This window comes from Pan troglodytes, chromosome 2 (assembly GCF_028858775.2).
Source record: "Pan troglodytes isolate AG18354 chromosome 2, NHGRI_mPanTro3-v2.0_pri, whole genome shotgun sequence".
NCBI lineage: Eukaryota > Metazoa > Chordata > Mammalia > Primates > Hominidae > Pan > Pan troglodytes.
The window spans coordinates 189,339,220-189,366,530 of NC_086015.1; the positions used below are offsets into that span (position 1 = coordinate 189,339,220).

The window sequence follows — 27,311 nt, forward strand, 5'->3', positions numbered from 1 at the left end:
ATTTTTTTTTTTTTTGAGACAGTGTCTCACTCCATCACCCAGGCTGGAGTGCAGTAGTGTGATCTTGGCTCACTGCAACCTCTGCCTCTGGGTTCAAGCGATTCTCATGCCTCAGCCTCCCGAGTAGCTGGAATTACAGGCATGGGCCACCATGCCTGGCTAATTTTTGTATTTTTGGTACAGATGGGGTTTAGCCATGCTGGTCAGGCTGGTCTCAAACTCCTGACCTCAAGTAATCCTCGTGCCTCCGCCTCCCAAAGTGCTGGGATTATAAGCATGAGCCACCACGCCCGGCCTTGTTTTATATTTAAATAAAGCCACGGACACAGTTATATTTATATTTTTATATTACATTTATATTTTTTACCTTTTAATATGTTTGATTCCTTTCTCTTTTACAAATTAGGTTTTCAAACATTTGACATATTTTAAGAACTAGTTCTAGAGTTTCCTGTTTTTAATTATTTAATTTCTTCTTTTATCTTTATTATTTTCTTCCTTCTGCTTCTCCTAAGATTGTTTTATTATTGCTCTTCTAATTTTAGTATTATTCATTACATTTTACTTCTTTTTTATATGATGGAAGATTATGAGGCTTTTAATTTACTTCCAAATATAGTTTAGGCTATATTCTATAATTTTTAAACTGGAGCCTTCTTATTTTTGTAATTTTTTGAGTAATCTACCATGGTGGCTTTGATCTCCTCATAAATCTCTTGTTGTTTAGGAGAATTTTTAAGTCTCCAAGTGACTAAATTTTGTTTATTCACTTAATCTTCTATTAGTAATTTCTAGCTTTATTACTTTGTGGTCAAAGAAAATGACCTTTATAATTTCTGCAACTGGATTTTATGGAGCTTTTTGCCTTGTAAACTAGTTTATGATCTATTTTAATAAATATGAATGCTTGAACAAATATGATATTTAATTTCTTTATGAGTTATAGAGTTATTTCATCCAAGCATTTATTTTTTGCTACTTAACCTCAAAGATGGAAACAAATATTTTAAAGCTTCTCAATATCTGTCTGTCAACTTCTATATCAACCTTTTCTCAGAATATGTATTGATAGTTTTTTATATATTTTGATTCTGTTATTAAATATCTAACATTTTATGACCACTATATCTCACAATTGAATGTACTTTTTATTAAATAAAAAATGTGTTTACTTATTCTGCTTTATGCTTTAGGCACATGGAAAGGTTAGTTTGCCTAAAATTAGCATAATTAACATTACTATGTCTTCCTTTTAATTTCTTTATACCTGATAAAGGATAAAATAAGATATATATTATATATACGTATGTATAACCTTTCATTTTAGATGTATCTTTTGTAAGAAGCATATATTTGGATTTTCATTTTTAACTCAATATGAGAGTATTGATCTTTTAATAGGGAATTTTAACTCATCTATTTTTCTTTTATATATATTATATATATACAGTCTTAACATCATTCAACTTGCTTCAAAAAATTTTTAAATGTTGGCTTATTTTTTGCTTTCTATCCTGTGCTACATTAATAGGGTTTATATATTTATATATTTTAAATTCTTCCAGATTTGAAAGGTGTGCACCCTATTTTTAGTTTCGCTAGTGATTGTCTACCTATTAAAATTATCTTCTGATTTATATGTTTTGTCATCAAAGTGAAGAGAGACAATGAGAAACTTCACATATCTTTACTATTCCTTCAGCAGTGTCTCCTGCATGTTTTTGGCCTTTGTTAATATAATCTCAGGTTTGGGATACAGGTTATTAATATTTACATGATATGTCTTCTCTTTCAAAGAATGATTTTTTGCCATTTGCATTTAGTTGCATAAACATATTTAGCAGGTTTTTGGAAACTTCATTCTAATTTCACTGGTTTCCATTTTTACCAAAAGTTCTTTTGGGCTGTGATAGTCCATTCTTAAGGCTTTAATTTTGAATCACTTCTTAGTTGGTGTATACCTTCAAGAAGATGTTTCAACAAGGGGTACATGGGTTTTAACCCTTGCAAGTTTAAGAATGATTTTCTGTTACCTTCTGTTATGGAATAAATTGTGTCCCCCCCAAATTCATATGTTGAATTCCTAACCCCCAGTGTGACTATATTTGTATACAGGGCCTTTAAAGAGGTAATAACGGATAAATGAGGTCACAAGGGTGGGGGCCGTAATCCCTTAGAACTGGTGTCCTTATAAGAAGAGAAAAGAGTGTACAAACACAGAGGAAAAGCCATGTGAGGATACAACAAGAAGGCAGCCGTTGGAAGTCAGGAAGAGAGGCCTCCCCAGAAACCAGCCCTTCCGGCACCTTGGTCTTGTGTTGTCAGCCTCCAGAACTGTGAGAAAAGAAATTTCTGTTGTTTAAGCTGTCAGTCTGTGGTATTCTATTATGGCACTCAAAGCAGATGAATATACCTTTACATACGGATTTCTGGGCCTCACACTATGAAATCATTGCTTCACAAATTTTTTCATAGTGAGTTGTAATCTCTAAAGGGTGGTATGGAGGAAGGGTGGGTGTGGGCATAGGGAGAAGCATTTGGCTATTTCAAAATCCAGTGCTTGAATTTATAGGAATAGCAATCCAGTTTTCAGCTAGGACTGAACCAGGTAGGAGAGGGTTTGATTTCTTCCACCTTTTTTTTGTAGGGGGGTTGGAGATAAGAGGAACTTGGATAGATTCTTCTCAACTCAGTTCCATCAAATGATAAATAGTAGAAATTCCCTCTATGCGTCCTAACTCCAGCAAGGTGGAAAGCTATTATTTGATATAGTGTGTTTTCATTTTTTTCTTGGTCTTCATAAGATTGAGGTAAGATTTTTGCAGAGAAATTTCTGTTTTTGATAACCTTTATAGAAGATGCTACCTTTTCTCAGCAGGTTCATGGAAACCTTCCTTTAGTAGAAGACAATTTGATGTTCTGAAGGGCTCGAAATAGCAGGTGATCAAAGTATCTGAATACTCCACTAGAGTGAGGAAGCTTAGAAACTCCACTTTTGTCTTTTGAAATTTGCATAGCTGCAATCTTATTGAGGGTATTACGCATGTAGTATCCCAGCAGAGGCCCTGAAAACCAGGACAACGATTGCTCTTCACCACGAGATTCTAGCTGCGTTTCTAACTGAGGACAAACTAAGAAGGAAGGATGCATGGCTTCTGTACTAGTGCTAAAGGGAGAGCTAACGGATATGGTAAGTCTGGGAATGGAGATACTCTATTTTTGTTAATTCATTTGTTCAGTCTTTTATTCATCATTTGACATGTATTATTGTGCAACTATTACAAACCAGGCACTGTTCTACGTTCTGGGTGACAGTGCCATAAACAAAATAGATAACCTGCGTGGTGACTCATTCAGTGGAATTTTCAAGTAGGTTATCAGGGCTTTGGGTGCACCGACTGGGAGGCATGTCTGTGCTCTGCGAGGAATTTTCTCCCGGGAGCTCCAGCAGTCAAAGGAGCTACCCTACCAAATTCTAGGTAAGGTAAGTGTGTAGATTTGGCTTCCACGTAAGGAAGCAATTTGACTTGTTCATCAGCAGAACAGTCTTCCTTTTGAGGTAGTAAATTCCTTGCCATTGACATGATTCAAGCTGAGGCTGTCCAGGATACAGTAGATGAAGTCTCAGAATTCACTGACTAGAACTGTGAACTCCTCGAAGTTGGTTCTATGTCTCATTCAATTTTGTGACCGACGCTTCACAGTGTCTGGCATATAGCAGGTGTTCATTAAGAGTTGCCAGGTAAATGAGTGGATGGATAATAAAGTGGAAGAGGGGTTGCACTAGATGATCTTCCACGGTCCCTGCGACTCTGAGATTCAGTGATTTCATATTAAGTCAGTGCCCAAAAGGGCTCAAAAATAAGGCTTCTCATCCCCATCTCAAAGATTGGCAAGACTCACCGTGCAACATGGCTGCATCCAGGGTTCTCCATCCACTTGCATTGGCAGCAGCTTGTTTGTCCTGGAACCCAGAACACCAAGAGAACACAGTGAGCTTTTTCAAGTGGGAGAATCAAGGTTATTCCCACCAGGAAAACAGAAGTAGGAAAACCTTATCTGCCTACCTAAGAGTGGTTCTCTAAGACTCTTTTGGAGAACTTGTTAAAAATAGATTTCTGAGACCACCTCAGGGAGTCTAACTTGGCAGGTCTGGGGGCCAGGCCCAGTGGTCTGTGTTTCTGTGTATGTGTGTGTGTGTGTGTGTGTGTGTGTGTGTGTGTGTTTTGAGATGGAGTTCCGCTCTTGTTGCCCAGGCTGGAGTGCAATGGCATGATCTTGGCTCACTGCAACCTCTGCCTCCCGGATTCAAGCAATTCTCCTGCCTCAGCCTCCCGAGTAGATGGGATTACAGGCATGCGCCACCACACCCAGTTAATTTTTTGTATTTTTAGTAGAGATGGGGTTTCTCCATGTTGGTCAAGCTGGTCTCAAACTCCCGACCTCAGGTGATCCGCCTGCCTCGGCCTCCCAAAGTGCTGGGATTACAGGCATGAGCCACTGCGCTTGGCTGGGTCTGTGTTTTAATAAGCACTACAGGGGATTCTACTGCCTCGGTCCTCAGACCCCACTTTGAGAAATACTGCTGTGGATGAGCAGTGAAGTCCACAGAAGTCTGGGATACAGTGGCCAGTGAGCGTGGCAGCGCCACCACTGAGCAGGTGCTCCTCAAACAGTCAGCTAGAAGGCCCAGAGTACGTGCCAAAAACTCCACTCTGAAAGGGGAACTGGCCTGGTCTCTATGTTGAGTGAGAGGTTGCATCATGTCAATGAGGTAATGTCTCCAATTTATACAACATACAGCTCAGGTCTGAGTGTGTCTTGCCTTGCAATCTATTCTAACCTCAGTCCTGGTTTTTGTTTTGTTTTGTTTTGTTTTGTTTTGTTTTTAAGACAGAGTCTTGCTCTGCACCCAGGCTGGAGTGCAGTGGCACCATCTCGGCTCACTGCAAGCTCTGCCTCCTAGGTTCACACCATTCTCCTGCCTCAGCCTCCCGAGTAACTGGGACTATAGGTGCCTGCCACCATGCCCAGCTAATTTTTTTTGTATTTTTAGTAGAGACAGGGTTTCACCATGTTGGCCAGGATGGTCTCGATCTCCTGACCTCGTGATCTGCCTGCCTTGGCCTCCCAAAGTGCTGGGATTACAGGCGTGAGCCACCGCGCCTGGCCCAACCTCAATCCTTTTTAAAAATCTCCTGAATAAGCACACTCTGGGGTTGCATGGACTGTGGGCCTGGCTTACCTGGGAAAGGGGGTCATCCAGGAATACTCTCCCCAGAGGAGAGGTGAAAGTGTTGCCTTCTTGCTTGAGGCAAGGCTTTTCTGACCTTGGCATATGAATTTTTTAAAAAGAGACAGGGTGTCACTCTGTTTCCCAGGCTGGAGTACAGTCACATGATTATAGCTCACTGCAGCCTCGACCTCCTGGGCTCAAGCGATCCTCCTACCTCAACCTCCTGAGTAGCTAGGACTACAGGTGCACATCACCACACCTGGCTAATTTTAAAATCTTTTGTAGAAGGGGGTCTTGCTATGTTGCCCCCACTGGTCTTGAACTCCTGGCCTCAAGCAATTTTCCCTCCTCAGCTTCCCAAAGTGTTGGGATTACAGACGTGAGCCACCACAGCCCGCCATAGGTTTTAAAAGGAGAGAGATGAAGTCTTCTGACTTCCCTCTGCAGAAGAGTTATGAATTCATAATACATTGCCTTTGGAAGAAAAGGCAGGCTCTTTTGGAGGCCTCTGGTCTGGGTGAGCAGGGAACAGTTATCACCCATTGACACAGAAGCCCTCACCTGGGTATGGCAACTGTTCTGTCCTTGAAATTATAAAATGGGAGGGAAAAGCTATCTTCTGATGTGATGATTCTCTGATTGACCCTGAGGGTATTTAATAATAAAAACAATAAATCTACTAACAAAAACAAGAGTAAAGAGTGGCATTTTGGCTCTTGAGGCTGGGGATAGTATTCAGGAAATGGCCAGGAGGATGGGGCTCCTGGCTCACCCCCTCTGTTTCTATCTGGAAATAGAGCTACTGAATGTGAAGAAAAAGTCCTCCTCCTTATACATGGCTTTCGGATTCCTCAAGGATCAGGATGTTCTGTTCTCTGTGGTCTTCATAAGTTATGGCTTAGATGTGTTAACAGACTGGACCTCCTCAGTATTAGAGTCCTGGAGAATAGACAGGCCTCAAGAATTAATCTGGAAAACAGGGACCCCATCATGACAACAGCTCAGAAAGAAAGGAGAGCAAAGCTTTGGGGAATAGAAAAGACAGAAAACAAAGAGGGGAAATGAAGAAAAGGGGTCAGTGGAGCAGACCTTTAGCTAAGAGACCTCAGGGAATCCGCTCTGGGGACCTTTCTGAGGAATGCAGTGTAGTGTCAAGGGCAGAGTTTCTTCCAATGTGCTCTGATGACACTTGCCCAGGAGGTTCTGGGAGAAAAGAGTTCTGTGGTCAAATACCTCTGGGAAACCCAGTATCCTGTGGACTCCTCTCGGAGATCCCCAAGGCATATTAATAGATTTGGTCCATAGTAATTCAGTGAAAAAGGAAAGGAATAAAGATTTCTGAAATAATCAGGTGGGAGAAGAATCTCAGACAAAATGTGATGAGCTGCATTGATTAATCAGAGGCAACTGAAATCAGAGGATCCTCTCGATTAGACTTCATCTGTTCCAGGAGCCTACAGTGGCTAACCTGTGTGGTCCATCCCCTAGAGTTGTCATCCTGTCTGTCAATTATGCCAGTTTTGCTGATGTTGATGGCTTAGCATACAAAGGTGTATAGGAAATAGTGTTTCTCAGGTCACTGTCTGAGAAGGAGCAGAGCCGAGAAGAGACATCTGTTTTTTATCAGAGTGTGCCCTCTGGCATCCCTCTGCCATCTATCTAACATTTTAATTTGCAAATATAAAAACACCAAGGAGTTGGACCTTTGGTTCTCTGGACCATTTAATCTTATACTCCTGTTTAGAGAACTTCACCAGGTCAGTTTAACAGAACAGCAAACTGGTTGTGGTGTGTCCTCCAGTTGATGTTTTAGATGGGCGTATTATATCCTGTTTGGGAAATGGTCTACAAAGACGTTCTTTACAAACATTATCAAGCTTTTGTGCTGCACTCTCCCTGCCCTAAAATCCAAAGATGGCTTCTCAGTTGTCTGCACACATGTGTAGGGAGGTGGGGAGATGCAGAGGCTGTTGGGTGACAAAGAGGCATACCTGATGGTGACAGAGGCGCACTGGGCCAGCCTCCTGCCTGCACTCTTCAGGCCGGTGTAGATCTGCCCCATCTCCATGGCTCCTTCTAGCCCCACCACTTCAAGGAGCTGGTCGCTGAGGTCTGCAGAGCGAGACAGCAAAAGTAGTGCATACACATCTCTGTGTTCCTCAGACAAGTTCTGGCCAGAAAGTCTGGTCCCCAGATGGCCAATGTCTGTATCCCTTCATCTCCCACCAAACACCTTTTTCATATTCACTCTGAATAGGGTGTTTCCCCAAAGATCAATAAATGTACCTTTTCATGAGGAGATGGTCAGTTTTAGTGAAAAAACATTTTGATTCAGACATCATATATATCCAATAAATAGGTTACCATATCAAGAAGTCTCTTCAAATGTAGAGTGACATAAATGATGAACCAGCTATTTCTGATTATTTTCAACGCCTAGTGCAGCTAAAGACATATTGGTTTGGAACTAGGATAGGAAGGAATGTTAATGAGGGCCATTACCCAAAGCTGGACCAAGTCTCTCTTCTCTGAATGTCTGAATAACATTTGGCCCCACTGACAATGACTGATGGTTAATTAACCTCAAATTTGGCCTGTGGTAAGCCACTGGTGAGCCAACCTCCTTGGACATCCTCAGGAAAACCAATGACCTCTTTCAGGACACCAGGTGCCTAATCCAAGCCAAGGAAAAGAACATTTCACCAACATCAGAGTCTGTGAGCCCACAGTAGAAAAGGAGGGGCAGGAAGTAGGAGGCTCAGGCTCAGAGTCACTCAGGACCAGTGGTCTCCCACAGTGGGATTTGCTTCTCATTCACAACCTAGATGAGGTCCTTTTCTTCAGCATTGCTGAGGCTTGGATGGTGCCTCCCCAGTTTCTTATGAAAGCAATAGCAGGATTAATGTTTGATGTTGGGCTCAAAACTCACTTTTCCGGCACAACTTTCATTTATTTAAAACAGAAGCAAAATAAAACGGCAGATTTTAAAAAAGCTTTCCATTCCTTTGCCTACCAAGGCAAGAGTAGCTTTCTCATAAGTTGTGGCTAATCACTAACATCCTCTTAATATCCACAAACTAGAAAACTGTGTCTATGTTAATGCTATTGCTTATATAACAGGTGGCTTCTGTCTTCTAAAGTGCCTCCTGGTATAGTATAACAGTGTTAAGATTGGCAAGGAGATATTTGAGTTTGTCTTTACTCTTGTTTAGAAGGCTAACTATTGTTTAAAAAACAATCTCTTGACGGATGTATTCCTAGTGAAGACAGTTAAACAAACCATTGGGCTGACCACAAATGTGTCAACATTGCTAGTCTAAATTACTGACGATCACTAATGGACATCAGCTGCCAACAGATACACGGCTTGCATCAGTCTTTCTGTGACAGGCACATAGCTTTCCCCCTCTACCTCTACTGACAATCACATTCTGCCCTAGTACTCCTTTCTTCATGTTTGTGAAAAGATACTGTCTCCTTAAACACTCCATCTCATTTGGACTTGGAATAAGAAGCCAGGAAAGGGTAATGTTTGTTTAGGAGAATGCTCCAGGCTCTCTGAAGGAGTTTGGACCTAATAAACAATGAATGTCTAAACCTCTAGTCACTTAATTAGCCTCCTTCTTACCAAAGAGGGTTGAATAACGTTGGATGGTCTAGCTCACTGTGTCATTCCAATAGTGTCTGTGAAAACAACATGGGCTATAAATGTGTGTGTGTGTGTGTGTGTGTAAGATAAAGACAGAGAGAAGGAGGAGGGAGAGGAAGAGGGTGAGGAGGAGGAGAGAAAGGTATAGAGTATGTCTAGGGGTGAGGGGGTTTGAGGGTTGATGTTGGGGTAGGAGAGAGGGGGACAAAAGAGAAGCAGAACTTTGCAGAAGTCTCTTGAGTGGCAGAGACAGATGTCTTATAAACTGTTGTTCTTTGTACCAGGCTTTGGTGTCTGATGGTGCTGTGATAGTCCAATGTTTTCCCTCCTTAAAACATTCCCTGGTAACAAAATGTTCTAAGAAGCAGGGGACTTAATAGACTCAAGTGTTTCAGCTTTACAATGTCTTGGTCTTTTAACAAATTTTCCCGTTGAATGGCTTTAACTCCAAAGTTGTTATCACTTCCCACACATTACCTTGCAGCTATCACTTCCCACACATTACCTTGCTTCCTGGCTCTAGAAGAGAAGTAATGAAGGCTGATCTCATCAGCATGGTGGGTGGGTGGGGGCAGGGGCTTACACAGATGTGGGACTGAGGAGATTTGTAGGGAAAGGGGCTAGGATCTTGGCATACTGTTTGCCATCCTGCCTTTGAGTTTTCCCTGGTGTAGAGAGGCTGGGATGACTACCACTGAGGCAGGACCTGGTTGCTCTTTTACTTCTCTACCATTGCCGAACTCATCTTTCCTTCTACTTCCTAGAATGTCTACAGAGGTCTTGAGGTAAAGAAATCTATGTAACATTGTTTCCCAAAGTTATAAGACCACAAGACCCTTTTCTTGTGTGTGATGCCTATAAACAACCCACAGCTTCCATTTTTTAGGAATGCATTTTGGGAAATTCTGGCATCACTTAATCCCCTTTACTTCCTCTATCACAGAGATACTCAGGTACAACTTAAATTTGGAGTTAAAATGAAAGAGAACAGAATGCAAGTCAGCATCTAGGCACACAGAGGAATTAATGTTTAGATTGAGACATCTGGTATACCAGGTGTCTGTTTTACCTTAAGCATCAATGATTCAGGGTGTGATTTTGGCAATTCATGTCATCTCCATATTGTCTTTACACTCTTCAACTGACGAGTATTTAAGATGGAATGTGTATGCACCTTAGTAAAACAGGAATTCACTCACTCACTCACTCACTCACTCACTCATTCAACAGTTACTGAGTAACAACTCAGTGCCAGACACTGTCTTGTAAGAGTTGGGATGCAAAATGTTCTATTCTTGAAGGGCTCTTAGCCAAGAGGGAGAAACCAAGTTAGGTGTAGAAAATGCTGCAATTGAACTGCAGGATCAAGGCAGCCTGAGTGACTGATTCTGCTGGGGCAAATTACAGAAGGCAGGTGTCCCAGACCTCTCAAAGAGGTCTTCAAGGATGAATGAGCGCCAAGGTAACTTTTGGGTTGAAAAGAGGAAGGAAGAAGGACATTCCAGGCATAGGGATGATCATGTGTGGGGCTGGAAAGTCACAGGATGAAGAAAAAAATAATTAAGCAATAAACCTACTTGGCAATTTCATTGGAAAATATAAAAAGTATTTTTTCCTAAGGAGAATTACTGTCCAGAGACTCTTTTTGGCCAGAGCTAGAGGAAGAGGGTCTCTGGGCCAGCATGAGCTTGTCACATCCATAGAGCTAGGACTTTCAATATTGCTCTTATTTATTCCTTGGTAGCAAAGCCTTGTACGGTGTTTTGTGTGTAGTGAACATATAATATAAGTGCTCCAAGAAAAGAGGATGATAACAAATGGGAAAATAGAAAAAGGAGAATGTGGAGGCAAGGGAGGAAAAGCAAGGACAACAGTGGGGGTTCCAATCTGGCCCATCCAGTTCAGCCTCCAGGAAATGCAAATCTGATTATGTCATCCCCATATGAAAAATCCTCAGTGGCACCCATCATAATACCAAGTGCTGGCCAGGCACGGTGGCTCACGCCTGTAATCCCAGCACTTTGGGAGGCTGAGGCAGGCGGATCATCTGAGATCAGGAGTTCAAGACCAGCCTGGCCAACACGGTGAAACCCCCTCTCTACCAAAAATACAAAAAACATTAGCCAGGTGTGGTGGTGGGTGCCTGTAATCCCAGCTATTTGGGAGGCTGAGACAGGACAATTGCTTGAACCCGGGAGGCAGAAATTGCAGTGAGCCAAGATTGTGCCACTGCACTCCAGCCTGGGTGACAGAGTGAGACTCTGTCTTAAAACAAACAAACAAACAAACAAAACACCAAGTGCTGGGGAAGGGAATATGCAGTGTGCATACTTTCACACTGAAAACGTAAACTGATAGGAAGGAAACAATTTGGCCAATTTTACTAAGTATAAAACTTCCTTGCTGCTTGATCCATTAATTTCTTTCTTGGTATTGATCATGAAAATCACTGATAGAAACTAAGTTCATACAAATATGTACATTGTGGCATCATTTGCAACAGGAAATCTCCCTACCCCCATTTCTTCCTGTATGGGAATAGTTAAATAAGTGAAATAAGTGATATGGTATCTATATGATGAAATTTTTTTGCTGACATTAAAATATTTACAAAGTTTCAATAACATTAAATATTGTTTATGTTAAAATGTTAAGTGTGAAGGCAGGATATAAACTTACTTGTATAGCATTCTCTCAACTAGGTAAGAATATGCATAAAAGAAAAGGACAAATCCCAACAAAATCTTAACAGTGGTGAGTTCTAGGTAATTAAATTAAAGGTAATTGTTATTTTCTTCTTTACGCTTTTTGGTATTTCTTATTTTTTATAAATGTGCATTAATGTTATAACAAAAGTCATGTATAAAAACATATCAACTGCTCTTCACAGTTATAAAAATAATGCTCACATTCCCTGGTTTGATGCCCAAGGTCCAATTCCCATCTGGCAAGGGGCTGCCTCTGCAGTTTTACTTCCTGTCTTTGTGGGGCTAGATGCCTGCCGCAGACATACACAACATGTCATTCCCCGGGCAAACCCTACTGTTTCCTCCTCTGTGCTTTTACATGTACTCTACATATACTTTCTCCCACTTTCACTTGTCTATCAAAACTCAGGTCAAGTGTCATCAACTTCCACAAGTTCAAAATGAACTTCAAACTTCTGTGCCTGCAGTTTGACTTAGATGCTCCTCCTCAAACCCTCCCAGGTAGATATAGTCAAAGAAAGAACAAGGAAGATAAGGGCATTGATGATATTGGCTGTGGGCAGGAGATGGCTGCAGTAATTACTGTGCCACAGGGTCTGGGTTGAATAGGAAAGGAGATGGACTGAATGAAAAGGGAGAAGGTGAGTAAGAGACTTAAGGAGTTCTAGAAAAAGCTGTTCTGAGACAGTGAAAGAGAGGGTTGGGGAGAAGTGCTGTGAAAAGCACTAGCTGATGCACAAATTCCACCTGTAGCCCCAGTGGTGGGCAGCTGAAGTGGATGTTGGAGGGTGGGATTAGAGTCTAGGAGAAATGAGGCTAGGCCAGTGGTTCCTAAACTTTGCTGAGCGTTAGAATGACCTGGGGAGCTTTTAAAAACAACAATGCCAGGTTGCACCCTATACCAATGAAATCAGAATGTGTGAGCATAGGAGCTAGGCATCAGTCTTTGTTTTTAAAGATTTCCAGATGATGAAAAAATGAGCACAGTTTGGGAACCACTGGGCTAAGTTATTGGGTGGATCATTCCCATTGGTCAGTGGTTCTCAAAGTCTGGTCCTGGACCAGCAGCCTCAGCATCACCTGGGAACTTGTTAGAAATGCAAATTCTTAGGCCACACCCCAGACCTACCCAATCAGACAGTCTGGTGTTTGGGCCCAGCAGTCTGTGTTCTGACAAGCCCTCTGGAAGATTCTGAGGCGTACTTAAGTTTGAGAACTTGGGCCTTAGGCAATAAAACTGCCCAAAATATATACGGAAGTTGGAGTGAAGAAGAATGTCAACAAGTTATTTCATGACTGCTTTGATCTATTGCTATTTCAATGGAAAATTTGAAATAATAATATTGACCTCAAAGTGGGGTTATGAGATTTAAATGGCAGACCTGTATGTGAAAGTGGCTGGCACAGAGTGGGCACCCAAAATACATTAGTTTCACTTTCCTTTTTCTCCACATTCACCCTGACAACTCCCAATGGTCAGTCTATCTACCTTCTTAGAGCTGTGTACAAGAGTCCCTAGGCCATAATATTAAGGCTAAAAACATTTTCTTAAATCTTCAATATTCCTCATAGTTTTACACTTCCTGTAAAAGTCAGAACTCCAGATGAGCTTGACACTGATGAGTAAACGCTAGCAGAACACTCTGGGAAACATCTGACATGTCCAGTCTTTCTTTGGGAACATCTGGAAGCCAAAACAAACAAACAATAAAAACAAAAAACAAAAACAATGTTCAAGTTCCTTAGCTAGGTGTGCAAACATCCCTCTGCTTGGACAACTCCTGTTTAGCCTCCTGGGATGCCCCAAGCACCAGGCTAGTTCCTTCTTCTGTGCTTAGATAGTGGATCTCACCCAACAACTGTCTCTGTACATATCACTCTCTCAACTCCATTGCGAGTTGAAGGCAGGACTGTGTTCTTGTTTTGTTTATCTTTGTATCTCTAGCAACTAGACCAGCCTTTGGCATATAAAAGATTCTTGATATATGTTTGTTGAATAAACTGAATAATATAGATGCTTTAGAGCCAAAGACTTTGACAGGTTTGGCCAGAAGAAGGAAAGAGATAATAATCAATAATAATAATAATAATAATAATAATAACTATAGTTGTCTGCAGTTATCAATGGGGGATTGGTTTTAGGACCCCTGCCAATACCAAAACAGATGCTCAAGTCCCTGATATAAAATAGTGTGGAATTTGCATATAACCAGTGCACATGCTCCTGTTACTTTAAATCATCTCTAGCTTACTTATAATACCTAACACAATGCAAATGCTCTGTAAACAGCTGTCATGCTGTATTGTTTAAAGAATAGAGACAAGAAAAAATGTCTACATGTGTTCAGTACAGGCATAACCATCCATTTAGAAAAAAATCTTTGATCTGCTGTTGGTTGAAGCTACAAATGCAGAACCCATGAATATAGAAACCTGACTGTACTTGCCCAGATTGTACTGGGTAACAGGCTTTCCATGAATTCACTCATGTAATCTGCATATAACAGTCAATTTCTACCCAGCCTGGTTTTTGCCTCTCTCCTTTATTGCATAATTTTTCTGTCCATTCTCATCCCAGTTGCTTTTTTTTTTTTTTTTCCGATATTTGGAGTCTTGCTGTCTCCCAGGCTGGAGTGCAATAGCATGATCTTGGCTCACTGCAACCTCTGCCTCCCAGGTTCAAGAGATTCTCCCACCTCAGCCTCCCAAGTATCTGGGATTACAGGCACCCACCATCATGCCCAGTTAATTTTTGTAGAGATGGGGTTTCACCATGTTGGCCAGGCTGGTCCTGAACTCCTGATCTCAGGTGATCTGCCCGCCTTGGCTTCCCAAAGTGCTGGGATTACAGGTGTGAGCCACCGCGCCCAGCACCCGCTTGCTTTTTTGCATTAGTGAAAATTCAATCAATCATTTAAGAGGCAGGGGAATCTCTGGGTGTCCTGATTTGGGCTCGCCTTTTGCAGTGCCTTTGGGAAGTGTGGGATATCCTTAGCTTAAGAGGATGCTTTGCTACCCTCAATCCCACCCCTACTCCACTTCCCCTTCCATCAGCACACCAGGGTTCAGGTCTTGGGGCTGCCATGGAGCAGCCCAGGGAATCAAACAACCCTGAATGGAGGGGCAGGGCCCCTGACTATGTATGGAGCCAACAGAATTTCTAAACCACACCACCATAGTGGCAAGGAAGCCTGCCCCATACCTTAGAGCATCTGTGTCATGTGATAAAACCTGTGGGCCCTGTCTGTTTACCTGGGTTACAGCAGCACTGGCGTGCTAAGATGTTAGGTGCTATTGTTTGGGCTGGAATCCTGTCAGTTCAGTGGGTAACGCTAGTTAGCCAATGCTCATGTTGAGCTCTTACCAGCAGGGGTATGCAGCTGATTCATTAGAAATGCAAACAGGAATTTGTCACTACTTAATAAATAGCCACTGATAGAAAAACTGTAGTCACGGAGGTAAAGAAAAAAGCTGGGAAACTCTACACTAAGTTCTTGAGGATGGGACTAATACCTTAATTGCTGTGTCATTTAGGGTAGGTCATTTGTTCTCTCTGAGCCTGTTTTCACATCTTGAAAATAGGGGCTGTATTAGATCAGGCTTCCACAAACAAGCAGCCACAGGCTGGGGGGGCTTAAACAACAGAAATGTATTTTCTCACGGTTCTGGAGGCTGGAAGTCCAAGGTCAAAGTGCCAGCAGGGTGGGTTTCCTCTGAGACCCCTCCCTTTGGCTGGCAGCTGGCTGCCCTCTGGCTGCCTCTTCACAGGGCCATTCCTCCATGCATATGGACCTTGGTGTTTCTCTGTGTGTCCAAATCTCTTCTTATAAGGACACCAGTTGGACTGGATTAGGGCCCATCCAAATAACCTCATTTTAACTTGATCACCTTATTAAGGCTCTGTCTCCAAATACAGTCACAGTCTGAGGTGCTGGGGGTTAGGGCTTCTTTGACGCACGAATTTTTGGGGGACACAATTTGGCCCATACAGGGATAATCATAAACCCTACTTCACTGTGTTATTTTGAGAACAAAAGAGATAAAGAATATGAAGGTGATCTGTAAAAAGCCATGTCCCTTATCATTGTGCTACTGAGAAGCTGACAAGCGCTGGGTGTGTGTGGGATCCTCTTAACCTCCTCAGAAAGAAAAGACACAAGCCCAGCTCTGCTTACAGTGGGGCCAGATTCAGTCCCCACAGTCTAGACAGGTGAGTGGGAGCTGGCAGGCCTCTTTGCAGGCTTAGCCCACTAAGGCGGCGGCAGGCATGTCCTCAGGCTCCTCTCCTGCCTCCAAATTTCCATGGAGATGGGCATGTGTCCTTGGTGGCTCGGGCACTCAAAGCCCAACAAGGCTGGGCACTGCTCAGCTCCTCTGAGCCTCCCAGTTGGACTGGTCTGCACAGATGAAACACTGCTCCTGGCGAAAGAGCTTCAAAGTGCAGCTCAAAGGCAATGTAGCCTGAAAAAAGCCTAGGGGTGGGGAAATGGAAAGAATCCCTAAAGACTGTTTCCTGATCTTCCACAGGGCAAGGGGACTGGGGTTCCCCAGGAACAAACGAGTAAAGAAGGAAAGCTCTAACTGGTCCATCTTCATCCCCCATGTTCCCGCCTGGCCCCTCAAAGCACCAGGCCTTCAGGCATCCCAACCATAACTAAGCTGAAGAATACTCTGTGATTAATGCTTTCCCCAGAGAAACTGACCCTGTCATGAGGAGAGAGGCAGAGGGCTTATTCCTTGGTCTTCCATGAACCCAGCACAGAGAATGTACCCCTGTGACAGGTTGTGAAACAGCACGAGCTTCGGACAGAGTTGGGTCTGATCCTGTCACTTGGGAGAAGACTCTTAACTTTTCCGAGTCTGCCTTTTATCTGGAAAATGTATTAATAGATTCAATAAGTCACTGGCAGGGTTGTCTCGAAGTTTAGAAGGGATGCCCTCAAGTACCTTGTATGAATAGGATGGGATCAGAGCAGCACACAGAGGGCCCTCAAGAAACACTTGCTCTTACTGCGATTTTATGTTTCTTTAAAAAGGGATGTACTCAAGAAGTTCCGTCTTTGCTACACAGTAAGTGCATGGCCTTCTGTAGATGGTAATTAATGTAACTTAGAGAAGGTTATGGAGGAAGAGGAAGGCAATGAGAGGGAGGGAGGGGAAGGGTAAGTGAAAAAAAGGAGAAGGTGGGGGGAGGATTCTGAAAAAGAGAAAGGCAGAGAGACGGTAAAGAGCAGAGAGATTACGACCTTGAGAATTTAGGGTGACTTGCCCCTCTGGCAAGTGAAGCATCTTTATTCCTTTTTTTTCTTTTTACTCCAAAACAGGGAGGAAGCTCACCCTTTTATCTGAAAATGAACTCCCCTCCTTTCCCTGCGGCTGTGTGTGTGCGCGTGTGTGTGTGTGTGTGTGTGTGTGATGCAATCCCACAACCATCCAGGTTGCCTTCTCTTGTTCCTGGGCTGAGCAAGGTGGCAGCAGAGCAGGTTCTAGACACCTTTAAGGCATGGGTTGGATACTCTTAGGTCAGTTGGGTACCCCGCTCCTTTGTGCCATGCCCTTGCCACACTGGCTTGTGGGTTTCTGCTACTCTCAGGGCTCTGTAAAGCCCCATCAAAGCATGCAAGTGGCCAGAGGGCATTGAGTGGCCTTTGAGTCTGGATAATCCCATTGGGAAGAGTTAGGAAGGAGAAGCAGGGAGAACCACTGCTTTTGGAGGAGGAGAGGCCTGCAGAGCCTGAGGGAGAAGTGACATGTGGGCCCAGCAGGCAGGACTGGAATTGTGGCGTCTGTTCTGGCTCTGTCTAATTGTGTGACCTGGGAAAATCATTTCCCTCCTCAGGGCCTCAGTTTCCTCCAGTTGAGGATGGAGGCATCCTATCCCTAAGGTCTATTTATGCTTTTCCAGCCAAGATGGAGGCTGGATTTCCTAATGGGCTGAGTCAAGGGCAGATGGGTAGGAGACCTCACCTGTTCTCACACTGTGCAGAAGACAGAACATTCAGTACAGCCCTACACTGAGGCAAGAGAAAGTGTGAGGGCCTGCACACAATGGCCATTGTTTTTGGTTCCTGAAAACCTGCTTGTGTGGTGGGTGGGACGGGAAAAATGTGTCCTCCATTCTGTGTGGCTTTATCTTCTGGGATTCTCCAGGGCTCCAATGAAGGCGCTGTATGTTGTGGGAGTTGGACTTTGAAAGCTCTGTGCATGAGGGTCAGGTGCTTCAGAGGGGGAGGCAGTGCGCCGGCAGAGCTGTGTGGTGGGGAATGTCCCAATGGCTCTGAAGCAAGGGTCTGACAGGAGCCTGCCTCTAAGAGAAGCCAAGGGTGGGGATGTCCTTTAAGGCCTGGGAGCCAGCAGAGCTATGGAATCTTGATCTGGTGGTCCCGGTGAGGTCCAGTGCTGGGCACAGACTCCGCAGCCTAGAGCTTTACAAAGGACAGAAGCAAGAATCGACACATGGGATCTAATTAAACTAAAGAGCTTCTGCACAGCAAAAGAAATGATCAAGAGAGTTAACCGACAGCTTACAGAATGGGAGAAAAATGTTGGAAACTATGCATCCAACAAAGGTTTTTCTTTCAATCCTTGTGGCAACTCCATTAAAAACTACTATCCCAACTTAAAACAACAACAACAAACCCTTCAGGCTCAGAGGCTAAGAAACTTGCCTAATATCAGATAGCTGGCATACCCTAAAGCTGGAATTCAAACCAAGGCCCAATTCAAAAAATAAGCTCGTTTGAAAGGACGCAAGGCAGAGACAAAGTACCTTGCAGTGACAGGGTATCCGAAGGCAGGGAGGTGAGCTTGGGTGGGGGTGAGCCTCTTCTCATCTCCTCTCAGGGAAGCCTTGGCTACATGATCTTATTAAATGGAATGCTGAATTCTTTGGCTCGAAGGTAAAATACTAGTTGGTATATTATCTGGCATTACTTTACCCACTGAGCTCAGGAATCTTATTCCGGGTACACTGTATGTAATAAAATAAATCAATTAGTGGTAAGATTTTCCAGCTTAACTCAATCCTGATTTTCAGGCATGGCATATACAAGGTACATTCCAGAGATCTGCACTGGCCAAACTTATCACAGCTCAACAGGCTGCTTACAGCACCTACTATTGAGAGATCATCTCAGAAAGATCTTATAAGGGAACTGATCACATTCACTAATATCATCTCAGATTCTCCAGAAAGACAAAGTTGGAGGAGAGTCACGACAGGGAGGGCCTTTTTCTGGTGGTTGGGTCAGGGTTGGCCAGAATGGGGGAGGTGTGGGAGGGTGTTGGGTGTGTGTGGAAAGAATCCTGTGTTTGGAATACTAGGATTTGGGCTCTAGTCCCAGATCCACCAGCTAACGCAGTCTTGGATAGGTCAATTAACCCTCCCTGGGCCTTGTTTTTCTAATCTATAAAGTATTCCTCGGGGGTGCTGTAGGGGATTAAAATGAGACGATGAATGTAAAATATTTCTGGCATCTAGTGCTAGATCCAAGTAAGTGCTTAACACATGCTGGATAAATAGACCTGAAGATGAAAAGAGATGGGCGCTGGCCTCATGCTGGAGGTGCAAAGGGGCAAAGGTCCCTGCTGATGCCTCTGCTCTGCTAACAGAAGCCCCTGGTGATGGGGAGAGGTTTGGGCGTGGAGGCAGGCAGGAAGAGGCTGAGCTTGTTGGGAGAAGGAGCAGGGGTCCTGCTGAGTGGTTTTTGGGGAGGGAGGAATCACCTGTGTGGCAGTGTCCTCTGTCCATCCCTTGCTTACTGTTGGCTTTGTCCATTCTTCCCCTTTGGGTTGCTGACTCTCAATTTGAGGCCTTGGAGCCATAAGCCCGCATTCTGCATTAGTCTCCTCACTGGCCTCGTTACTGCCAGGTTCTTCCCCTTCCTTCTCATCCAAACTGCACATGACTCTCAGATCCTATTGCTCCCGGCTGAAAAAGCTTCATCTCTTCTTATTATTCAAAGGATCATGTTCAAACTCCATGAACAGTCTCCATCTTCCAGTCTTTGCTTTGCTACTTCTGGGTTTCAGTGCCCAGCCCATGTTGCCTTTCTTTTACTCCCTGTCTTTTCAAATCTTTTTGAGCTCCCAGGACTAACACACATGCATTTCATCTTGTTCATTCATTTGTTGGTCAAACATTTGTTGATCACCTACTAGGTGCATTGCATGGTGCTGGGCAGCTGGGGCACATGTGCTGAAGGGGAGACCTCCTTGCCTCCCACACTCTTATAAACTCATCTCTTCCACTCCATGGTGCTTGCTCATTATGCCAATATTAACACGATTGTTCTACAGATATTTCTTATATGTAGATAGTAGATTGTCAACTACTTGAGGCCTGGACCATATTGTTTTCTTGTCTCCTCCTCTGCAGACTTGGAGCACCTTAGATACTTGAAGACAGGTTTGAGTCCAGGCTCTATCGTGTGTTATCTGTGTGATTTTGGCCCAGTCACTTAATCCTACTGAGCTTCAGTGTCCTGAGACATAAAGTGGATTAAATAATTATGCAATGGTTTTGTCTCATAAGTAGGTATTCAATAAATAATAGCCCAACACATATTTGCTGATTAAGAAGATTAAACACTGCTATGGACTGAATGTTTGTGTTCCCCTCCCCCCATATTCATATGTGGAAGCCCTAATTTCCAATATGATGGTATTTGGAGGTAGGCCCTTAGGAACATAATCATATTATGAGGGTGGAGTCCTTGGGAATGTGATTAGTTCCTTTATAAGAAGAGACCAAGAGAGATGATCTCTCCACATGAGGATACAGCAAGAAGCATCCATCCGCAAACCAGGAAGACGACTCTCACCAGGAACCAAGAGTGCTTGTGGCTTGATCTTGGACTTCCCAGCCTCCAGAACTGTGAGAGATCGATTTCTGTTGTTTACGCCACACAGTCCATGGTATTCTGTTACGGAAGCCCAACTCACTAAGAAAAACACTTCTTGCACCAAATAGAAACAGATCACAGAGAATACCAACATTCAGGCTGTGCAGAGCATGTGGCCAGGATGGAGTTTTGCTGTGGGATGGATCTTAGGTGGTGCCCAATATGAAATGGTCTATGAATTCTGCAGGGGAACAGAGACTAGTTTGGGGGTCAAGATGGGCAAGTGCAAGAGGGAAAAACTAAGGTGTCTAGTCCTGCCAAAGAGCCTAGCCTAGAATTTTCTTCTGTATGTGAAAAGTGAAAGGTTCCTTGGCTCTGTGGTTCATTTTGAGCAGCAAACCTCCTGAGGCAGGAATTAAGTTGGAGTTCAATTCCAGCTCAAACCTGTGTGAGCAAGTTTTTCCTCTGCAGATGCTGAGCAGCCTCCTGAGGCACATTTCCACCTCGCCAGGCCCTCCCAGGTCTTGCAGAAGGGAGTGGGAGAGGGGAGGAGACACAGCTGGAGTCAGTCTTCTTCATTCAGACGTCAGCTGAGAAAGAGTGAATGATTGCTTCACTTGAATTTCCAGTGAATTTGAGTTGGGTCAGGACCAGCCAGAAACTGCGAAGCTGGGGTCGGGTTGGGGTGGTTACTCTGGGGTTTGTAGAAAGAATTGTACGTTTGGAATACTAGGACTTGGGTCCAGTACCAGATGCACCAATTAGTGTGACCTTTGATAGGTCAATTAACCTCCCTTGGCTTCCTTTTTCTAATTTATAAAATTTATTCTTGATATTCTTTGGAGGAGAAACCAGACCTACCAGTGCAGTGCTTCTCAAAAACTTCAGCGTATGTGCGATCACCAGCAGATCTTGTTGAAATACAGACTCTGCTTCAGCAGGCCTGCAGTGGGACTTGAGAGTCTGCACTTCTGACACACACCCATGCAAGGCCAAGGCTCCTGGTTCGTGGACCACACGGCGTTCTAGTGCAGGGATTGACTACCCATGGTTTGAGGATCAAATCCAGCCTGCTGTTTGCTTTTGTAAATAAAGTTTTATCAGAACACAGCCATGCCCGTTCATTTAAATATTGCCTATGGTGGTTTTCATGCTAAGTGGACAGAGCTGAGCAGTTGCATCAGAGACTGTATAATGCACCTAGCCTAATTATTTTAATAGTTACTACATGGCCCTTTGCAGAGAAGGTTTGCCAGCCCCTACTGTAAAGGACTGAGGATTGGTCTGTGTGAGCCAAAAGATCTGCATTTCTATCTGGGTTTGGCTAAGGGCAAGCCACTTCACCTTGCTGGTACTCACTTTCCTTATCCAGGGAACAAAATAATATCTACATTTCCTTATCCAGGGAACAAAATAATATCTACATTCCTAGGCAGCCTGTGATTCTGGGATTTCAGTATTATGTAGAAAACATCACAGTTTCTATAGAAATAGGCATCTGAGAACCACGTTGAATGGCCTGCATTTGGAAGCTGCAAAAACATACCTGCCCTAACCTGGCGGAGTCTAGCAAGTCAGATCCCGCCAGATGCCATGAGAGGTCTGCGGAAACAGACCACAGCTACTTTCTGATGTACAGTCAGTTGGGAATAGAAAAGGGCTTGAGAGGAGAGAAGAGTGAGAATTGGAGGCCGACCTCCTGAGCTCCAGTACAGGTGGATGCTGGCAGAGGGGCCCTGGCACAGCGCACGCCAGCATCACTCACACAAATTCACTCTTGCTGAGAGACCAATTCAAAAACAATCCCCTAACTCACTGCTCCATGTGCCCCTGACTGGGTGCATTTGGTCAACCAATATTAACAAGCCCTTTTGAGGCCTCTGAGACTCTGCCAGGCACAGGGATACGGAAGGGATTATGACATCTGGGGCCTCCTGAGGCCCTCACAGTCTGATGGGAGAAACACCATGTAAATAAATAATTATATGAGAGTTCCTCAAGCCAGTCGTGAAGGGAAACATGTGACTCTGGGTCTCCAGCTTGGGCAACAGGTGAGACATCAATAAGGCAGGGAACATGGGTACGGGGAGGAGGCAGTGTTTTTAGGAGGGGGAAGGATGTGTAAAGATGGGGAAGATAATGACTAGTTTGGGGCATGTTGATTTCAACGTGGGCTGCTTGAAGGACTAAATGACAAAGCTGTGATTTCCTGTGAAAAGCAAAACAGCGTCTCCGTAGGCCTGCAAATGTTGAACGGGAATGACATGTATGTTGCCATGGTTACTCCGCAGAGCTAAGAAGAGTCCCAGTGCACACACCCATAGTACTTCTGGGGCTCCCTAGGGGTCACCTGCCTTGCTCTGTCTCAGCCCACAGGAGAGACCTGGGCCAGAGAGGATCTCTGTTAAATGCAAACTTTTTAGGAACATTTTTATTTTCTCTCAACTCGGAAGAGTGGTGGCTGATCATTTCTCACTATGACTGTCAAATCTCCACTGAATGGGAAAATTGGGAATCTACAGACCTGGACAGCTCCTGAACCCCTGAGGCCACATTCTGGTATGGCTTCATAAAGGTGAAAAGAAAGCCATGAGAAACAGTGAACTCGTGCTCACAATTATTTTGGCGTCTCAGCTGATCTCTAGTTCCTCACCTGGGAGTATGAATCTGAGATGGCTGAATGGCATCCCATTCCCTTGCTTTGGGATTCCGGGCATAGTCCATACAATTAGTGAGAATCCACATGGGCACAGTGCACAGACAGATTGAACCATACGTGCTTGCAAAGTAGCAGAGCCAAGGTATTGCCCTTCCCAGGTAAAGTGTTCACATCTAGGAGGGCAGATCTGATGACTGCACTTATTTGCCTGAAGAGTGCTTGTGCCTGCTCTGCTCAGTTGGTTTGAGTGCTAGGCTAGTGAGGCCACGGGCATGCCTATGAGCTACACACTGGCTTGCTGGCCTTGCCTGGGCTCTGGGTAGCTAAGCAATTCTTAGCACTTAGCATAGTTCCTAATTATATGCCTGTCTGTGGGGTTATTTTATTGAGGCCTGGCTCCCCCACCCCCAGTGGCTATAAAGACTATGTTTGCTTTTGGTTTTGTTCACCATTGTACCATGGTGCCTGGCGCTTGGTGGGGGCTTTGTAAGTATGTGTTAAATAAACTGACAGGAAGCCTGTCCCCACTGCTGGGAAAATGACTCAAAGTGAACACTACCGAGGGTATCTGTCTCCCTGTCTTTGTTTACCAAGAATTGCAAAAAGTATTATCTAGTGAGATCCTGGGGAGATTTTGTGCTACCCATTTATAACCTTCTCTAGTGGCTGGGTGCGGTGGCTCACACCTGTAATCCCAGCACTTTTGGAGGCCGAGGTGGGCGAATCACCTGAGGTCAGGAGTTCGAAGCCAGTCTGGCCAGCATGGCGAAACCTAGTCTTTACTAAAAATACAAAAATTAGCCAGGCACGGTGGCAGGTGCCTGTAATCCCAGCTACTTGGGAGGCTGAGGCAGGAGAATCACTTGAACCTTGGAGGCAGAGGTTGCAGTGAGCCGAGACTGCACCATTGCACTCCAGCCTGGGCAAAAAGAGAGAAACTACATCTCAAAAAAATAAAATAAAACATTTTCTAGGACACACCATTTGCAGTTCAAATAGGATTGACCAAGAAATCACTGAGAGGAAAGTTGCTTTAATATCAGACAGCCAGAGGGGCCAGGTGTGGATAACACAGGCTCAAGACCACTGCTGGCTTGAGACTGAAGGCTGGATAGGAGCAGGCATGAGGATCAGTGAAGAGTCTAAGGAAATATGCAGGAAGCCTCTGCATTTATATTTTAGGCTGGGGCCAGAGAGAAACAATGGCATAGCTCCCCAGGACTTTGCTCCTCAACCCCAGGGGGACCGACCCAGCCTTGTGCCATGCCGTTGGTGCTTCCTCAGGATCCAAGACTGGGCACCCTCCCCCTCCCCTTGCTTCACTGGACAGCCAGCTCAGGTGGAACTCCACATGGGCAGCAACAGCCAAACATGTGTAGGCACACAGCCAATACATAACCCTAGAATTACAGGTTGTTAGAGCCACAGGCAATTTAAAGATAATAGATGAAATCCTGAAGCCGTAGTCAAGAGAGTGAAATTCTAAATTTGGCCCCTTTCTTATATTATAAATACCTTCCCCCACACCTAACAATAATTCTGATTACTGCTGACCAAGGGCTCACCAGGTTCCAGGCACTCTGCTCAGTCCCTACATGGATGATCTCATTTAACCCTCAAAACAAGGCTGAGGGAGGGAGACCATACTTGTTTCCATCTTGTAAGCGTTGAAATGGAGGCTGGAGATGTCCAGGGACTCATCTAATCCATGGCTGGTGCTGAGAAGCTCTGGGTCTTCTGAATTCTAGTTCAATGGTGAGTCCCTACTCTACCCTCTCTCAATTGCAAGTCCTCTAAGCTATATTTGAATTACCTATTTGAAAATGGCCAGCACATCTTACTTATCAAATGAGTTTATAATAGCTCCATGAAATTAAATTCCCAGCCTCACAAATACTCACATGTAACTCTAAGATTTTTTTTTTCTAAAGATTTTTCACTAAGTACCTGTTCCTGTCCTACTCCAGAATCTACTGCCTACTGGCAAACTGGAGGCAAGATTCTTTCCCCTCTCTCCCCTCTTCCAACAAACGTTTCTGTAGAACACATGTGAGCCAGGCAGGGTGGGAGGCTTTGAAGGGGACACAAAGATAAAGAACATGTGATCCTCATTTTCCAGGTAATGGCAGGGAAAACATATGATGAGAACACACATGCCCGTGACACAGGCAGACTTCTGATCAGTGTACTGATGAGATAGAAGGCAAAATTAAGTGCTCAGGGAATTCACAGGCTGGGCTCGCTTCCAGCAGCCATTAGGTAGGCCTTGCAGAGGGAGCAGAATTTCAACAAGGAGTTGTGGAGCCTTTCCTCGGACTGGGTCTAAATACTTCCTATTTCCTGAGTGCGTGGCTGATGCAAGACACACAGTAGGCTCCCTAACACATTTTCTAAACACTAGCCACTTGGGCTAGGCTAGGAGTCATGGGCTTGAATCTTGGTTCTGATGCCACCACTGGACGTAAATTATATAAATCCTACCCTTTCTCTGGGCCTTGATTTTCCTCAACTATGAAATAGGGATATGGAGGAGGCTGGGTATAACCTTGCTCATGGGTTTTGGGTTAGGATTACACTAAGTTAATACATGCAAAATTATTTGCAAGCCAAAATGAAATAGAAATACAAGAGACTGTTTCTCACTATTCTTATTGTTGTTTCAAAAACTAAAAAATAGCAAATTCCATATGCTTCTCATGTAGCTAAGAACCTTTTCTGGGGGGGCGGGATAACTACTTGAGGCCAGGCACTGGGGATACAAAGATTAATAACACCCAGCCTCCATCCTTGGAATCTGAAAGGTCTAGGAAAGGAGATAGTAGGTACAATTGGTAATATAAGTTTAATGTGCTACGACAAAGGCTGGGCTAGAGTTTGGCAGGAGCTCTACTCTTTCTTTTTCTTTCTTTCTTTCTTTTCTTTCTTTTTTTTTTTCTTGAGATGAAATTTCGCTCTTGTTGCCCAGGCTGGAGTGCAATGGTGCAATCTCAGCTCACTGCAACCTCCGCTTTCCAGGTTCAAGCAATTGTCCTGCCTCAGCCTCCCGAGTAGCTGGGATTACTGGCATGCGCCACCACACCCGGCTAATTTTGTATTTTTAGTAGAGATGGGGTTTCTCCATGTTGGTCAGGCTGGTCTCGAACTCCCAACTTCAGGTGATCCACCTGCCTCGGCTTCCCAAAGTGCTGGGATTACAGGCATGAGCCATCATGCCCGGCCGAGCTCTGCTCTTTCTTAGTGGTAGTGCAGGTGGATAGTAATGCTTAGGACAAGAACTTCAAATGTGAATCAACTGGCATTCTCCAACACAAAATAGAATTATAGGCGTAGGGACATTTTTTTTTTTAGGTTTGAGCTTATTATACTATGTTCCAGGCACTTTCACATCCATCATCTTCCTAATAAGCCATGTATTATTATGCCAGTTTTACAGATGAGGAAGCTGAGACTTAGGGTGGTTGGGTAATTTCCCAAGATCTATAAAACTAGAAGCATAAAGGCAAAATTTAAACCCAGATTATCTAACTGTAAGCATGGGGCTTTTCCCAATACCCCTTATTGCTTTCTTATCAGCCAATGTTTCTATAGAACCCATTCCATGCTAATCTTGAATGACCTTCTTACTCGGATTGTTTTTCCCAGGAGAAAGACTAATCTTTGATGGAGTGCAGTGGTGTGATCTCAGCTCACTGCAACCTCCGCCCCTTGGGTTCAAGCAATTCTCCTGCCTCAGCCTCCCTTGTAGCTGGGATTACAGGCATGTGCTACCATGCCTGGCTAATTTTTGTATTTTTAGTAGAGATGGGGTTTCATCATTTTGGCCAGGCTGGTCTCAAACTCCTGACCTCAAGTGATTCGCCTGCCTCGGCCTCCCAAAGTGCTGGGATTACAGGTGTGAGCCACTGCGCCCGGCCTGATGAGAGATTTGACAGCAACCCCTCCCATCATCATTTCCTCTTCCATTTCCTATGATAAACTCATTCCCTCCTACTGTGTCCTGATTTCTCCCTCTCCTCCAACTCCAATGAAACTGCCAAGGAGTTAAGAATCGCAACACATGAAGAGGCTGCAGAGAGAGCTCTCTGCCTCCTCAGCCACTAGCCTATAAATCCCGGGACAAAATACACTGAGAGAAGGTAGAAATTTGAATATAATTCTGTCCAAGAAAGAGTCCACATAGACCAAAATCTGACTATGCCTTAATTTTGCGGAACTG

At 44.1% G+C, this 27,311-nt stretch overlaps 1 protein-coding gene across 9 annotated transcripts in view; it reads right to left on the bottom strand.

The window, feature by feature from the left end:
• Positions 1-27,311, bottom strand: part of DGKG (diacylglycerol kinase gamma) — a 227,593-nt gene that overhangs the window by 23,537 nt on the left and 176,745 nt on the right. For all 9 annotated transcript variants that reach the window (XR_001713836.3, XM_009446979.5, XM_063807413.1 and 6 more), the window contains 2 exons: positions 7,228-7,348; positions 3,904-3,964 (listed from right to left, as the gene is read on the bottom strand). Coding sequence is in view for 8 of the 9 variants with exons in the window: in XM_009446979.5 (XP_009445254.2) it covers positions 3,904-3,964; positions 7,228-7,348 (182 nt within the window). In the remaining variant the exon portion in view is untranslated. The remainder of the gene's footprint in view (positions 1-3,903; positions 3,965-7,227; positions 7,349-27,311) is intronic.